This window comes from Arctopsyche grandis, chromosome 2 (assembly GCF_051622035.1).
Source record: "Arctopsyche grandis isolate Sample6627 chromosome 2, ASM5162203v2, whole genome shotgun sequence".
Taxonomy (NCBI): domain Eukaryota; kingdom Metazoa; phylum Arthropoda; class Insecta; order Trichoptera; family Hydropsychidae; genus Arctopsyche; species Arctopsyche grandis.
The window spans coordinates 11753025-11770835 of NC_135356.1; the positions used below are offsets into that span (position 1 = coordinate 11753025).

General features: G+C 33.2%; 2 protein-coding genes across 2 annotated transcripts; one reads left to right on the forward strand and one right to left on the reverse strand.

The window, feature by feature from the left end:
• Positions 1–2897: 2897 nt before the first annotated feature.
• LOC143922532 (uncharacterized) lies at positions 2898–4568 on the reverse strand. Its single transcript, XM_077445799.1, has 7 exons — positions 4287–4568; positions 4156–4214; positions 3917–4084; positions 3698–3841; positions 3474–3614; positions 3288–3410; positions 2898–3217 (listed from the first exon to the last, which is right to left on the reverse strand). The coding sequence occupies exons 1-7, from the start codon at positions 4314–4316 to the stop codon at positions 3115–3117; spliced, it is 768 nt and encodes a 255-aa protein (XP_077301925.1). The 5' UTR covers positions 4317–4568; the 3' UTR covers positions 2898–3114.
• Positions 4569–6690: 2122 nt separating this feature from the next.
• On the forward strand, positions 6691–8975 carry LOC143922263 (uncharacterized). The gene is made up of 8 exons (XM_077445489.1): positions 6691–6698; positions 6746–6791; positions 7889–7947; positions 8016–8183; positions 8259–8402; positions 8470–8610; positions 8678–8800; positions 8873–8975. The coding sequence occupies exons 1-8, from the start codon at positions 6691–6693 to the stop codon at positions 8973–8975; spliced, it is 792 nt and encodes a 263-aa protein (XP_077301615.1).
• The last annotated feature ends 8836 nt before the right edge of the window (positions 8976–17811 follow it).

The following is a 17811-nucleotide window of genomic DNA, read 5'->3' on the forward strand; positions in this document are numbered from 1 at the left end:
CTCTTCCATACTCAATTTCAGCGTTGTCTCCCAGTTTTCGTTGGTATTATTTTTATTTAAAAAATCTTTTAAATATACGAACTGGTTGAAAAGAAGATCATTGTTTCCAACATCGATGTTCCTTACTTGCAAATATTCAATGGTTCGTTCTATTTCCCCCCCATTCAGGAACTTGCTTCGGAGTCATCCAATCGAAAGCATTAAATTTTTTGAATGATTGGGACCACTTATCAATATATTCCACAGCAGTGCTAAAGAAATCGACAGTCTGTTTTTCGAAAGTTTCCACTTTGGCACTGTTTCCAGAATCAAGCTTTAAGAGATTTAAGATTTTTTTTGTCGTCATTCCAATAAAATTGGATTTTTTTCTATCGATCATATGTCGTTTTGCCTCTTCTAATAAAGACTTTACTTCCAGGACTGTGATGTTTGATTTTTTAATTTGAGATTCAAATGTATTGAGCTGTGAATGCAAGAAGCAAAAATAAGCTTCAATCATTGGATCATCAAAAAAATCTTTAAGGGCTTTTGGTGGTCTGTCTTCGTTAGCGAAAAAATCTTTTAATGGCTGCCACAGATTCAATATTCTTTCAATTGCAGGTAAAAGTGATAACCACCTGGTCCCAACGTAGGATAATAAGTTTTGGTAGGCAACACCAACATATTCACAAAAGTCTTTGAGTTTTTCAGTCCTCACGGTGTAAATGTTAAAGTACTTGAATATCTTGACGACTATTGATTCAACGTCGACAGTCAAAACATCAGCGGCTATTCATAGAGTGTTATGCAAAACGTGTGCTAGACATCCTATGCCTTCAATATCTCTTTCCAATTAAGAATTCAGTCTAAAAAAACATTATTTCTTCCAGCTCGGTCTAGACCTCCAAAGTTAGTGTTCGTATTATCTCCACAAAAAACGATAAGCTTATCCATGGGAATATTTCAGTTTAGGGAGAAAACGGGACAAATTGTAAAACGGGACCGGGTAGTGAAATACGGGACATGTTCCGTATATACGGGACGTATGGCAACCCTACGTATACATATATATGTATCTGCGGGATAGTGGTTTAATTTTAGAAGCGTTTATTTATTGTTTGATCTATAATTGTAATATTATTACCTTAATTGTAAACTTTTTAAATGAAAATTGTTATAAAAAAAATGCATTTTCTTTTGAAACTACTATAAAATCAACTGTAAAAAATTCTAAACCAAAAATAAGGTTGACGAAACAGTTTTAAACTCTTGGAAAAATGTAATTTTGGACTTGTAATAAATTAGGGCAGTGAAATGTTAGTATTGTGTGTGGTTTACCGAGCAGTTACAATTTAAACGACTACTCGTTCCGAATACATGTATAATACTAAGAGGAATCTGTATAGCTTTTTGAATATTACCGGTATTGCTTTGAATATACATATGTACATATCTTCCTTGTGGGAAAATGCTCAAAGGTTATCTAAAGCCGGGTACTCACTTGCGAACTGTAACTGGGTGGATACAGTAGCACTCGGTAGATGAGTATTTAACGTCTTCATCAACACAAGCCGATGGTGCGAGCCCCCATTTCATTCAGTATTCATTCGGAGCTTGGGCTAACGAGATGTGCAATTCGCCATTGTGCAAATATACTGATTTGAAATCCACTGGAGGCTCGCCACTTCAAACACTGTCCTTTAATTCGTTGCAAAAACTGACATAGTGATGGATTGCTGCGAGCTTACCTTGGCGGCTCGCAAACCAATAAAGCATCTACATGGTTACCGTATCGACTCGGCTACAGCAAGTGCATAATTACCCGGCTTAAGAAATACTGAATTACTTCTTTTGTAACTGTGCTTTAATCATATTTAATGTTGACTTCAAATAATTTTCCTTTTTGATTCAGAATTGCTACCAAACCTACGATGTTTTCACCTCACGAAAGCATATTTCCAAAATTCTATTAGACGTGTTAATTGTATTGGAAACAAATACGCACACATACATTGAAACTATATTAGTGATCAATATCTTATATGTTGAATATTATCTTATATATTTATAATATTATCAATATCTTTTTTGTTGAATGTTTTTTCGAGGGAAGAAAGCATTCCCCTTTATTTGCAAATCTCAAATCTTGATATAAGGTATGTCTTTATGAGATAAAAACGGTGTATATAGTATTAAAAAAATTGTCAATTACATTTAAGTTGGAATAAATATAATATGTTTTATTAACTAGCGTGATTCACTTCTATCTTGTTCGGGTCGTAAAAGATCAACAGAGTCAAGTCTTCCTTTTTAGTATTTGCTTTAATTAATAGTATTACAATATATGTCAAATAGTCTGAAATTTCAAATTTTTTAAAATCAAATTGTCTCAAAATCAAATGTCAAGCCCTTGTCCTATTTACAAAAAAATTATATAAAAACATACATATACATATATAAGTTCTCCATCGAAAACGATTTGGTCACATGTGGTATGAGCATTAAAGAATTAATAATGAAAAATCATGTTTTTTACAAATTCACATATTTAAAGATAATTTTAAAACAAGATTTGTGTATGTATTCAGGTACCAAAATTTAAAATTAAACCTAATATATCAAAATGGACAAACCCTATTAAAAAAAATGTCAATTACATTTAAGGTGGAACAAATATAATATATTTTAATAACTTGTGTGATTCATTTCTATTTTATTCGGGGCTGTGAAGTCAGAGTCGTAAAAGATCAATGGAGTCAAGACTTCTCAAATTTCAATTTTTTTATTATCAAATGTCAACTCCACAGCCCTTGTTTTATTTACAAAAAAATTATAACATATAAAGGTTCTACATCGAAAAGGATATAGTCATATGTGGTATGAGCATTAAAGAATTAATAATAAAAAATCATGTTTTTTACAAATTCATATATTTAAAGATACATGTGATATGAGCATTAAAGAATAAATAATGAAAAATCATGTTTTTTACAAATTCACATATTTAAAGATAATTTAAAATTAACAAGCCCTATATAACACAGTCACTGTGTAATTTAACATGTTAATTAATTAAAAAAATATCTAGTATTCACCTTAAGTAAAAATTATCAGTAGAAATCAAAAAATAACAGTTTAATATAATGTCAACTGATTATTTGGATCGATGGCAGCTGACTGGCCGCCATTGCGCACAATGAAAAAAATGCCATCGTAGTGCATTCTGCGATCGCCTCTTCTAAAATTGCACAAAACTCATTTAAAAACAAGAAACATTTAAAAACATTAACATTAAGAAAGAGACGTACCTCACGAACAAATGCCCGTTTGAGTTCAACGAGGCAGTACATTGGAATTGCTGATTTTTGATCGAAACGGTCCCTTGAGTCGGATTTAAACATATTTCATATGTATAGGCGTCATGATAAATCCTGAAAGAATCGTTGAGTCAATTTGATAATTTGATCGCAATAATTTCAACCAACTTTACCAACCTGATGTTTTCGTTCGACGACTGGCTTATATGAACGTTGCCGACTTTCCAATTTTCATGATTGATGTTGCTTAACCAGTATTGAGATGCGTGCATAACCGACCAAGCATTATTAATAGAACCCCAGCCATAATGAGAATTGCTGAAAACGATACACAACTTTATTGCTCTTACACACAATTATTGTTCGTAACTATCTTAATCATACATAGCCAAATTTCATACAAGTAAAACGCCTTCGTAGTGAGATCATTCTCCATTAATAAAAACCAATCGAAAGTAGTTTTTGTACCGCCAGCATCCAGTAGGTATGTTACGGCGTGGTCATCCGTAGTGAAAGACACACCTTTCTTCCACATTTTTGCATATCTAAAACGTTTCGCACACGCTAGAAACAATATCTATTACTTTTTAAAACGATCATACACACATGATTGGTTTTACCGAATTCCTCTTATATTAGCGGCTTGTATTTCTACTTGTGATGTGCATTCGAACACTTTTCCTTTGGGGTGTTCCATGACTGACATGGTTCCGCAAGCGGAAATTGCCACTTTTATGCCGTATTCCAAATTCGCAAGATATACTGCTCCATCGACGGTTAATTCAAGGCTGAAATTGTCATTGTATAATAATTAGAATAGAAACGGTGAGTACTAAGAAAAGTGATTGAGATGACTCACATGTGTCCCTTCAAAAGTATAAATATTGTTCCTTGTTCTGAGATCTGTATTCCCGGCACCTATTTGAATTCAATATACAATTAATTTAGTACAATTCATGTGTAATATTGATACTTATATTATTTGCATACTATGGTGCATATTCCTTCGTCGTACGACATTCTATGATAGATCCTTAAACGTTGAAACCAGAATGAATTATTGAATATCTGTTTTTATTATAATCATGAAAAGCCGGTTTTTAATTATTTTTTTAATTTTAATTGAAATTGTTCTATTTATATCTACAATATACGAGTAGGATTCGATCCGTGAAAGAACTTGTGGCAATGATAGCTAATGACTCGTTCAGTGCTGATAAGTCACGTTAAGTTAAAGAAATTTGTGACGACGTTTAACAAAGTACAAACTATAACCATCAAAGTTGCCAGTCATTCGGATTTTGACGGGAATGTCCCGATTTAGTAACCAGTCCCGCGTTCCGAAATGCAGTCTGTAAATCCTGGTTTACAAAGAATTTTTTAAAATCTAACTAATGGGTACATCGATACAAAATACGTAGCTGCAAACATCGTATGCATCGTTTCCGCAATCCTAGGATTCCCCCACAAGTACATACATGGATATGTGAGAAATGGATAATTGAATTATTAGTCACAAAGACAATTTTTGCCATTAAAATCGCGAATACACAATATTCGGCACTCAAGTTCTCGTTAGTATGATGGACTTTTCGGCTGCCAGATGTTCCGTCATAAACATTTTAGTGACTTTGTGACCAGTAATCACCGAGACGAGAAATGATGGATACAGAGCCAAAAAGCTAAGAAAACATTTTAAACTTTTCAATTCTCCCACTTAAATACAAAAACAGAAAGAATTTTTACTTTAAAAACGATGGCAAGACGGAATTTTAAGGTGTCATATAAAGAGTTGGGTGAAATTTTAAAGAAAAATAAGATTCAAATTAATTTTAAATGCTTGTGCGATGACGAGTAATTTCATCGAGCGTTATCTCTATAAATATAATACATTAATAATGAAATAATATTCACTGAATTAATAAAATCACATACTATAAAAGTTATAATCGCCCAGGCTGGAAATTGAATCTTTGGCTGTCGAATACATTACATATGCTGTCGGTTTTTCCCCGAACATGTATTTACATATATGTACACTCATTCAAATGGTTCGGTGATTATTATTGGTCACAAAGTTATTAAAATCTCTATAACGGAACATCTTTCAGCCGAAAAGTCCATCGTACTAACGATAACTATCATACTAACCCGTGTAAGTATATACGCGAGAAGGGGCTTTCAACACAAGAAATAGTAAAAATAGGATTCGTTCGTTTCATAAATTAAAACAAAATAGTGAATCAATATCTATGCTGCAAATAACTTGCGAGCGTACGACAGGACAAGATGTTTATAATAAAATTATGTTTCTTCATATTTAGAACAATTTAAAATATCATAGGAGTTACATATGTATGTGTACGGATGTTGCTCCGTCAATGGTTAGGGTTATTTAAAGTATTTGTTACCCTTGGTCTCTTGCAAAGACAAGAAGCCCTAATATTATATCTTCGCACAGTTTTTTTTTTATTAAATAGAGAATCATCTAGTTAAAAAAAAAACCAGCAGCACTGAAACTTATACTAGATAAATTTCATCAAATCGAGACCGTTAAAAACACACATTTTTAAAAAATTATGGAAGTTATGGAAGTAGTTATGGAAGCTACATAAGTACAAATGTTTGCCTTTTCACACTCGAGTCAGGTGGTAGGGGTAAAGTTGTATGCCTTCATAAAACTTTGAATGAATTGTTTATCTTTTTCCGAAATTAAGGTATGAATGCTTTTGTAAAATATCTACAGAATAATGATTAGTGTGCTAAAATTGCATATTTATTAGGTATTTTTAATTTCTTTAATAACGTTAGCACAAGCGTTCAAAAGTCCTGTTCTTTTTATTAATAAATAAAAACTATGAAAAAATACGCGTTTTCTTGAATACACATACTATTACGTACAAATTGGTAGATTTCCCGTTTTGAGGACAAAAATAAATCGTCACATTAATCATATCTGCATACATAGATAACGTTTATACATACAAACTGCTTCTTTTGGAAATACAATATAAACATTGAAATTGTTCATAATTTATACCATCTCCTACTCGTCCCCTACGAGCAGACATCGTTTATGGCCCGTGCGAATTCCTCCCTATCATGGGCAAGCCGAAACAATTTTTCGAGTCCGAGTCCCATCCATGACCTGAATTTGGGTCTCTGGACTTGACCCAGCCGGGTAGCATCGGCCAACATATGACTTAAAAACCCGGATTCTGGGTACGTATTTAAAATTTCGATGGTTAACGTAAAAATTCAAAATGAGTTTCAGTCGATACGTTGAAAATATCCAAATATGTGTTATTTATGTACATGATTCATATATGTACATATGTATGACCTTTATTTGCTCGAGAACTTGATTTTATGACCTCTGAGCAAACTGGGAGCGATGGAAAGGTACCGAAAGCAATATAGCGTATGTACTGAAATTTGGCTAAATTTAGAATTTCACCCGTATACAGTGTACACATTTGCCTCTTCGAAAGCGAAGTAAGCTTTCGATTTTTATTATTATGTAGAATTTTGCCTTAGACTACTCAGACAATCGTTTCAACATTATCATATCTGATTTCGTTAACGGTAAGTACTTTATTTTAATTATTTCTTGTAATTCTCTTAAAAAAATCAGTTTCATTCTTGACCGAAAATAAGTATATGTAGTTTTCATTATATTTTTTGGAAAACTACAAAATCCTATAATAATAATGATAGTAATAAAGGGACACAAAATCACATATTTGCTAAATGTGCCGATAATATTGTATTCCTCTAGCGAGATACATATGTATATCTAATGTGACCATTTATTTTTGTCCTCAAAACGGGACATCTACCAATTTTTACATATGTGTATACAAGAAAACGCGTATTTTTTCATAGTTTTTTTTATTAATAAAAAGAACAGGAATGTTGATGAAGAATGTTTTTCTGATGAACAAATTTTCTTAAGTATTACTGGGTTTGCTTTTAAATAAGAATGAAATTCTTGGCAGGATTTCTTAAAATTGATTTTATTAACAACATCGCTTTAAGAACTGCGACTTGCAATTGCGTATTCATCTGTGAAAAGACTCTTTCTACGGCTGCATTAGTTCCGGGCAGGCATAAAATGTATTCAACAATATGTATATATATATATATATATATATATATATATATATATATATATATATATATATATATATATATATATATATATATATATAATAATTCAATAAATATACTCACTAACGTGTATTTTTAGCGTATATTATTTTAAAAATTTCAATTAAAATTAAAATTTTTTATTTAAATAAATAATAAAAACTAGCTTTTGTTTTCCTGTTTTTATCGAGCGTAACTCTTGTGGTGAAACATTATAAAGGTAAATTTATACAATATATGTATTCCAATATAAAAACAGTGTAAATTTATACAATATAAAACAGACATTCAATAATTCATTCTGGTTTCAACGTTTCAAGGATCTATCATTCAATGTCGCGCGACGGAAGAATATGCACCGTATTCAAAGAATATGCAAATAAGTATCAATACTTTTTTACACATGAATTGTACTAAATTAATTGTATATTGAATTCTATTAGGTGCCGGGAGTCCAAGTCTCACAACACGGAACAATATTTTTACTTTTGAAAGGACACATGTGAGTCATCTCAATCAATTTTCTTTGTGCTCACCGTATTTAGACTAATTATACGATGACAATTTCAGACTTGAATTAACCATCGATGGAGGAGTGTATCTAGTGAATTTGGAATACGGCATAAAAGTGGCAATTTCCGCTTGCGGAACCATGTCAGCCATGGAACATCCCAAAGGAAAAGTTTTCGAATACACATCGAAAGTAGAAATACAAGCTGCTAACAAAAGAGGCATTAGGTAAAACCAATCATGTGTGTATGGTCGTTTTAAAAAGTAATAGATATTGTTTCTAGCGTGTGCGAAACGTTTTAGATATGCAAAAATGTGGAAGAAAGGCGTGTCTTTCACTACCGATGACCGCGCCGTAACATTCTTACTGGATGCTGGTGGTCCAAAAACCACTGTGGATTGGTTTTTATTAATGGAGGACGATCTCAATTCGAAAGCATTTTATTTGTATGAAATTCAGCTATGTATGATCAAAATAGTTGAGAACATTAATAACGTTGTGTATCGTTTCCAGCAATTCTCAATATGGCAGGGGTTCCGTTAGTGACGCTGTGTCGCTTATGCACGGATCTCAATACTGGTTCAATGATTTCGATCAGGAAAATTGGAAAGTCGGCAACGTTCGTATAAGCCAGTCGTCGAATGGAAGCATCAGGTTGGTAAAATCGGTCGAAATTGTTGCGATGAAATTATCAAATTTACTCTATGTACGATTCTTTTAGGATTTATCACGACGCCCATACGTATAAAATATGTTTAAATCCGACTCAAGGGGCCGTTTCGATCAAAAATCCACAATTTCAATGTACTGCCTCGTTGATCTCAAACGGGCATTTGTTCGTGAGGTACGTCTCTTTCTTAAAATGTTAATGGTTTGAGATGTTTCTAGTTTGTAAATGAGTTTTGTCCAATTTTAGAAAAGGCGATCGCAGAATGCACTACGATGGAAATTTATTCGTTGTGCGAAATGGTGGTCAATCAGCTGCCATCGATGAAAATAATCAGTTGAAACTATATTAAACTCATTTTTACTTAATTTGAATACTAGATTTTTTTAATCAATTAATATGTTAAATTACAAAGTGACTGTACATATATAATATATATAATATAATATAAGGTTTGTTCATTTTAAATTTTGGTACTCAATACACAAATCTTGTTGTAAATCTATATTTAAATATATGAATTGGTAAAAAACATGATTTTTTTATTATTAATTCTTTAATGCTCATACCACATGTGAGCATATTGGTTTCGACGGAGAACTTATGTAGGTAGGTGCCAACAGTATGTACCTTGCCATATTGCTTGTCCCACTATCAATTTTTCGGTTTTGGTAAAAAAAATGAGAGTATTTTATTAAATAAAACAAAGAAATATGTTAATATGTATTATAAATTTGAGGATACACTTGATAACACTCTTTTGAGGATACACCATAGATGTAGAAGATGTTATTCTACGTCTATGGGATACACTCGATGCATTTCTTGCATAATGAAAAAAAAGGGTCTGATTTTTTTTATATGGTCACGAGAAGTCACACAATAAATTAAGGAGTAATGTGTGTATACAAAAAAAAAGCATTCAGTTGACAAGGTTGCTCTCAAATGGTTGCTCTCATCGATTATATTAAGTATTATTAATTTCATATATGTTTCATGTTCATTTTAAATGAACCTATGTATATATTTACAGTATTTACATATTCATATATTAATAAAATAATATGTTAAACACAGAGAAACTGCAGGTCGTTGAAATGTGCGCCATTTTAACGAAACTAAGGCCGAAGCGAGTCGAGAATATTGACTTGGCAATAAAGAATGTTATTTATTACCGAGCCGCTTTCGAGCATTCCGAAAAAATAAAACAATTTGCGTCTGGATTTCTTTCAGTACAACGCAAAAATAAGTACCACGTTTCAAAGTTTTGATGTGGTTTGTAATAAAACTGCCGAGTTAATTATGTACTTAGTTTTAATTAGATTTTTATAGACAAAGAGGTTTTTTGCGTAAAGGGCTCTAAAATATAGTGCTCTCAATATTGATTGCAACTAATTGATACTGAATGCATTTACATATGTGTATGTACATACATACATACATACAGCCAGCAGCGTGGCTCGGTCGTTAAGCTTCTGCTTAACACTGAGAGGCGCCGAGTTCGATCCCTTGAGCTGACCTCGATTGAAAAAAAAAATTTCTGAGTCTGTAATGCTGCTGGTCAGACCAGGATTTGTGACTCCTGGTTGATCGTTTCCTATCAGAGTTTGCCAATTTTCTCTGATTTCATTGTTGAAACGATTCCCGATTAAAAATTGGCTAAAAATCCTTCCTACCCACTATGTCACCACTATTTGAGTATGATTAATGTAAATATTACAATAAAAATGTATGTACAATTCATAGATGTCTCGTTAATTGTCGAGTTTAAGTCAGTGTCTCGTAATTTAGCGACTTATATAATAAAAAATGCTGTATTGTTTGTAATTTGGCCAGGAAGGCGCATTGGGGTTTACCTGTAATGCCTTCCTGGTATGAAATAAAAATAAAAATAAATGAAATAAAATAAATACAAGTCGATAAAATAACATATTCGTTTACAGCGAGTCCATTTTTATTTATTAACAACCTCTTCTTACTTTCACTAACGACTTTTTATATTAATAGCAAAGTATTTTTGATTTATACTTTTTATATTCAAGAAAGCTGTGATTGCAATTGGAGAAAAATGTGCGCGATCTCGGTTGCATACGTGCGATCTAACAAAAAAAAAAGCATTCTGCAGGTGCATCGGACGGCATGGCTTCGTGTCAGGAAAGGGCGTTCCTATTTCATTGTTGATTCTTACGATGTTATTATTACGACAAGTTTCCCCTATATTTCTTCAAATATGGGTTTGCCGTTTGCTGCATTTTTTTCGCATGTTAAGTACCATAAATAACCGCGCGCCGCATGCCTTCCTGTGGGATTTCACCCAATTGTCTTAATCGTGTCGTTATATGTACTTTGGAACAGTATTGTGCCCTTTATGAGTGACAGCCAATTTGGGAAAGAGATGGCTGGTGTAAAATGCGGTATATTTTATTTATCAGATAGTAAATTTGAGAAATTTAATTTGCCAAACAAACAATTACAAGGAAAATGTTATAACGTATAATGAAATCTCATAACGTGTAAAGATGCAATTATTGCTTTTCTTGAGGAGGTCAATCTTTTCAAAATTAATTTTGGTCGACGTACAAATTGGTATTTGGCCTGAAAACCTGGCCAAAATTTTTTTTTTTCATTTGTTGCCAGAAAATAGCTTTCTGTACTTATTACATGCGAGCTATTGCCGATTTTAAACAATTTTAAAACTGTTGATAATAATTCGAAATTCATCAAGTTTCGCAGGAGGGCACCTTATAACCAGAGGTAGGATAGCCAAGGGGCCGCTCATTGTTCCATTGTTGTAAATCTTTTGTAAAAAAGGTTCGGCAAACCTTAAACAATGCATTTACAACATTTGAACAATACGCGGCACGCTCTGGGTCCGGGCTTTACTTATAACAGTTACATACTAGTTTTTTTTTCTCAATCTTTGAATTTTTAAATGATAAGCCTTGCGGTGCTGCCTTTTATAGCTTTTGTAGATGCTTTCGGAACATAGACATGGCTGAATCCCTAGAAACTGGAATATAAAGAAAGAATGAAAATAAATAAGAAATTGGATTTCCAAAAGTATGTACGCTCAGTGGCGGACTGGGACTGAAATCAGTGCATGCCAGGAGTCAAAGGGGGCCCCCACCCAGGGTTAAAAAAAATTTGTCCCCCCCCCCCATATAACAAAATTTTCTTCTTTCCATCACGCTAAAAATCAAGGGCAAAAAATAAATAAAATTTTCAAAAATGGGAATAAACAAATTTAGGTACAAGAAAAATGGCAAAAGCAAAATAGATCCATAAATTACATTGTATATTTCGTTTTAATCCTTGTCATATAATGCATCATAAAAGAATGCGGCATAAAAGCGGCTTTTACTTTCGGTAGAAAACAATCAGGGACGTCATTTCAGCTTTTTTTGGGGAGGCAGGCAAAGATTGGTCAAATTGAATTTTTTTTCAAAAAATCTTTTTTATATCGGAATAAAAATGGAAAATATAAAATATGAAAAAATTAAGCTTATTTTTGAAAAAATAATTATAAAAAAATATTATGTAAAAAGCCAAAAAAGCACCGCAGGCGAAAATTTTTTTCCAAAAATCTTCACATGGTTAACAAAAATCGACCATCTAGATGTATCACTATATCAAAAAATATACGAACATTCGGAAAAATAAACGATACACATCTGTTTTTGAGACAAAATAAAGTAAAGGGGACCTTTCTAACGATTCGCTCCATGGGATGAACAATTTCTTAGAATGTTACTAATGGCATACCACTTAAAAACCAAAATATACTTGCTTCAAAATAATAAAATCTTTTTTTTTCAAAGCACATAGCAGCGATTATTTTATTAGTTACCCAAAAGTAACATATGTACATAAGAAATAAACGCAGCATTCATAGATCCATAGTATCTCATTAATCATTAAATCCATAATATTTTCTAAATTCACACTATTCCTTAATTTAGAGGGGCGAGTGCCCCCCCAAATTACGTCCCTGAAAACAAAAAATGCATAATATTTTCAATTAATGTTAATCGAAAATCAGGATTTTGGGGAGGGGGCCCCTATCCTATGTTTCTATATACATGGATTTGTCTAGATTAGGAATAGATTTAATATTCGGAAACTGTTTAAAATTGTGTATTTAAATCTTACTATATCGTCGAAGTATAATCAAATGTTATTTTGAAAGTATGTATGAAGTAAATTTAAATCGCTGGTTGATGATGAATCGTCCTATCAAAATTGTTTTAAGCAATTCAGTTTATATTATTCAGGGAAATTTGTTTATTCCCATTTTTATTTCAGTAGGTAGTTGTTACATAGGTATTGGTATATGCATAATATTGAGGTTGGAAATGGGCCCGGTAAAAGGGCCCACGCAAATGTTGAAACTTACATTTCGAGCCTAATAAAAAAAGTTAACCGATCCTTGGGCTGTTAAAGCAGGCATTAGTTGTTTGTGTATATCGTAAGAAATTTGTTTTGTTGAAATACCCAAACTATTAAACACGTGAAATAGTTAAATTAAAAAGTTATTTAATTTTACTGAGGGCCCATATTTTCTAACGGATAGTGGGGCCCACATGCCATCGGGCATGTACGCTTGTATGGCCAGTCCGCCACTGTGTACGCTTACTTATTATTGATTATTTTTTAATGTGCAAATTCGGGCAAACTGTTTTACTTGAATAAAAGTAGAGATCCTAAAGTTTCATATCACATAACTTTGATTCGGACCAAGGATTAGAAGATAAAACTGAACGAGCTCAAATCAATACAAGTCACATTTACACTGCGACGAAATTATATCAACCTTCAGACTTTTATCAACGGGGTGCAATTTCCACAAGCTTTCTCAGCCAAATATTTAGGACTGCATCTTAACTCAACGCTTACATGGAGGCATCATATTCGGGTGTGACCAACCCATGACTTTATCTATGTATTTGAGGAATATAAGAAAGTCACAAAACAAAATTCTATATTGAACGGTACAGATACATTCACACATACCGGCAGCATTATGAAATACTAATAGCTAAGATACCATTTTCTATACAAATTGAGCGCAAATGTATGGAAATTTGCACAAGACAAAAGTTCTACTTCCGGTTGTCGGATTTTGTTCAATTTTTTGTTATAACTTAAAATCACTATCAGTATTATACACATTAAATTTCGAGAAAATAAAAATAATTTAAAAAGTAAAAAAAAAATAATGAAATATTGTTTAAAAAAAAATACTACTTCCGGTTTACGAATTCTGACCAAAACGTTAGAAACTCTAAGTTAGTACATAAAGATAACAAATATAAATTTTCAGCTTAATACGTCCAGGGGTGTGGACAGGATTCAGGCGACAACATTTTTAACCTTTCTAAGAGGAGAAAATCCCACTTCTGGTTTTCATCACATTGATAGAAGAATTATACTTGAATTTTTTCATGAAGATCACACATGTATAAAGAGTCGAAAAAAATAGTGGAAGAAGAATCGAACAAGAGTAAACTGCCACTTCCGGTTGAGGGATGTTTACCAAATTTTATTCATAACTTGCTATTACGCTTAAACTTCTAGACATGAAATTTCAGTTCAATAAACCAAAAGGTTTCTGAGAAAAACATAAAAAACCTTGATTCTTTAGAGTAAAAGTACTACTTCCGGTTCAGATAAAAATATTTTAAAATTATAAAATTATAAAGATTATTATTTCTATTACAAGTAAAAAAAATTTAATCTGATTAAGTTAGCGGTTTGGGAGATAATTGAATTTAAAAACTTGAAAAAAAGAGGACACCTATAAGGGGAGGTACCATTTCCGGTCAACTTAAAAATTTGAAAAAAATTTTCGTCGTGTCGATAAGAATTTCAGTAACCGATACTAAGTTTCGGTTCGATAGGAGTTTTTGAACGGTGTTCAAAAAATCCCCAAAATACACAAACACACAGACCCACACACATTTTTTCTAGATCATGAAAACGTGATCAGTAATCGATTTTGAGTTCGAATCAGTCAAAATCTCGAGTTCGAATTTTCGCATGATCACAAAACTTCATCTATTGTTACTATGTACGTATGTACATACATAGATAAAGTAAAAATAGAACATATTCGAATCAAACAAAGGGAGATGTACTGACTAATAGGAGAACACTCCAAATTAGACCTGCACTGCAAAATATGAATATACCAGGCAATTGTGAAGCCAATATGTGCAAAGATGTCAAAACCAGTGTCTGAGGATCATCACCGATGCATATCGCTTTGTCACAAACGAAGAGATCCACAAGGGCCTTCAAATTTAAACCGTATGACAAGTTATCCGAGACGTTTTCAAAACCTGGTCACCCTACCATACATGGCCTGAAGAACAGTGATATCACCGGTGATGATTAGAGCCCGGAATCTTAAGGGGCTGTTTATTGTTCAAAGATTGTAAATGCATTGTTAAAGGTTTGCCGAACCTTTTTTACAAAGGATTTACAACAATTGAACAATAGGCGGCACGTTTCCGGCCCCTTCAGATTCCGACCTCTAGTGATGATTTATCAGGGATTGATAAGTTGGCACCAAATAAAATAAATAATTGCGACGTTTGCGCTACAGTTTGGATATTTTAGAGAATCGTGCTAATGCTATGTTTAGTCAATTTGTAATAACTTTCTAACTAAATAAATGCTATGTAATAACTAGTCACCGGAGCCTGAGGGGGCCGTGTATTGTTCAAATGTCGTAAATGCATTATTATAGGTTTGCCGAACAATGGATAGCACTGTGACTATCCTACCTCTAGTAATAACTTTCATTTTGTTCATGAAAAGTTAATATTGCACAATTTGAACTAAACATGCCAAAAAGATGTCACTTTGTTTATTTGACAATGGATTGTTTATATATTATATATAGACGCCGTATATTTTTTTAGGTGGCCAGGCCACTATAATATGTATATTTGAATATGTTCGTGCAAAACGACGCGAAAAAAATGAAAATTGCGTTTCATCTAAATGCAGTTGGTATGGTCAAAGGGGCACAGTTGAGAAGCGTAGAAGCGGAGCTGAGCGGGCAGACACAGTTGGGGAGCTTAGTTCTACTTAGACCTTGAAGCCTCGAGGTTGTGTTTTCGCTCGTCCGCTTTCGAGCGGCCGCCGGCCATTTTTGATGACCGCAAATTCACGGTTTCACACTGATCGTCAACCAGGATTCCAGGTGAAGGTCAGTACACCCATTTCGACACAAACAGAAGCGTTTATCGATAACGCGTTCGTCCGAGTCCTATGATTCCTACGACTTGTGTGGATTGCACAAGTTCGCGCGCCAACTTTTGCCGTAACAGTTTTTATGTTTCTTGGTTATTATTCTTTGGCATTTGTGTTTGTTTGCACGTTGCGAAAGAGCTTTTTTATTTTGTACCGGAATCGTGGCGGGAGGTCTCTCTGATCAAAATGGCCGCCCGTTGCACGCGTCACGCTTTTTGGACCGGGCCGCACAGTGCAACTTTGTCAGCCTTGAGGGGGCTACAGAAGCTCCTGATTATTGGAACGGCCTTCGCGTCGGTTCGTACGTGTGTGGGTGAATTCATCGTCAGATTGAAACTTTTTCAGTCGAACCAAATTCTGTATTGTCGCCAGACGGTGGATACCCCCTCTCCCAGCCCAGCGTGCGTGTTTTGTTTTGTTTTTTATTACATACCTCTTTTTTTACTATTGTTGTTGCTGACATCCGGCTTCCGCTGTTCCGATTTCTTCGACAATTATCATGTCGAAGGAAATCTTAGAAGAATTTATCTCTATATATCGAGATTCTCCTCGTCTTTGGCAAATTTTCGTCTTAGCTTGGTTACATTTAAAATATGAAAACCCACCTTCAAATTTGTTACCTCCAATTGAGTTTCAAATTGTGCTTATAAGATTTTATGTGTACGTAGGTCCAAGACCCGGGGAGTCTTCTTATGATCGAACTGTTGCGCATTTGTATTGCCCGAGTCTCATACATCATGGTTGACTACTGTCGATGCCTTTGTGTGAAGTTGTAAGTTATTTGTAGATATACCCATATGTCCAAGATGAAGAGCTTTTTTATTAGTTTCATTTTATCTTTCAGCCAAAAGTAAGCGGGGAAGTTTCTAAACTTTTTGATTTTTTAAAAAGTATCTTCACCCTAGTATCTTTTCCAGTAGATGTGCTTTCCGTGTCAAATATTTACCCAATGCTTCCTTCGTAATGAAAATAACGACTGGAATGAAAACGCAAAAAAGAACGATCATATTGACTCTTAGGTGCCGAGGTAAAAAATAGCCTGAAATAAAGAAAAATATTTGGTTTGATATATACAAAATTTTATAAAATATACATATATAAAATATGTATGTTAATATACATATGTACCATAGCCTTAAATAATTTAACAAGTTTTAATTGTTTTTTACAGATTTATACATTGAAAATGTCATCTCCCAAACTACCAGTTGAATTCGTGATCGTAGTGAGTCTTCGAATTGCTCATTTTTCATGCTATGATATCAAACATACATTATTTGCATAAATCCGTCACTCAATTTACAGCATAAGAGAGGTACAAAGTGTAAAAATATACATTATAATAAAATGGCATACTATGTATACTGCATATTCATATTCGGTAGATTTTTTTCATAGAGCTCTTTGAGCATTATATATAGATTTTATTTATATTGTATATGCTAAAAAGATGTATGTAGAAACATCGGTTGACTTTCAGAATTAAAGAAAATAAGACGGATCTTTTATTTTTCAGCCAAAAGTTTGGTGGATTCCAAACCTCTCACCGAGACATTGTGCCATCATGTCCGTTCAACGTTCTCTTCCTGGCAGATGACAACTTACAATTCAAATACAAATATAACTTGGTAGACACCACCCAGATGAATTCCCATGACAGATGACATCCGAGTGCATATATGTAACGTCATCGATTCAAAAGATGTGCACGTCTATTTTGTACATGTATTGTGCAAGAATATGGAGGTGAGATAAATATAAACACATATTTTTTTAAGCAAAATAGCTTATTATAAAATGTAATTTAACATGCCACTTTTTTTTATACATTTATAGATTGATTATTACTCCCCGAGCCGACTTCTAATTTTTTTGATCGAACTGCAGTGAGTCACCAAAATACTTAAATTTTTTTATGAATTGTTTTGTTG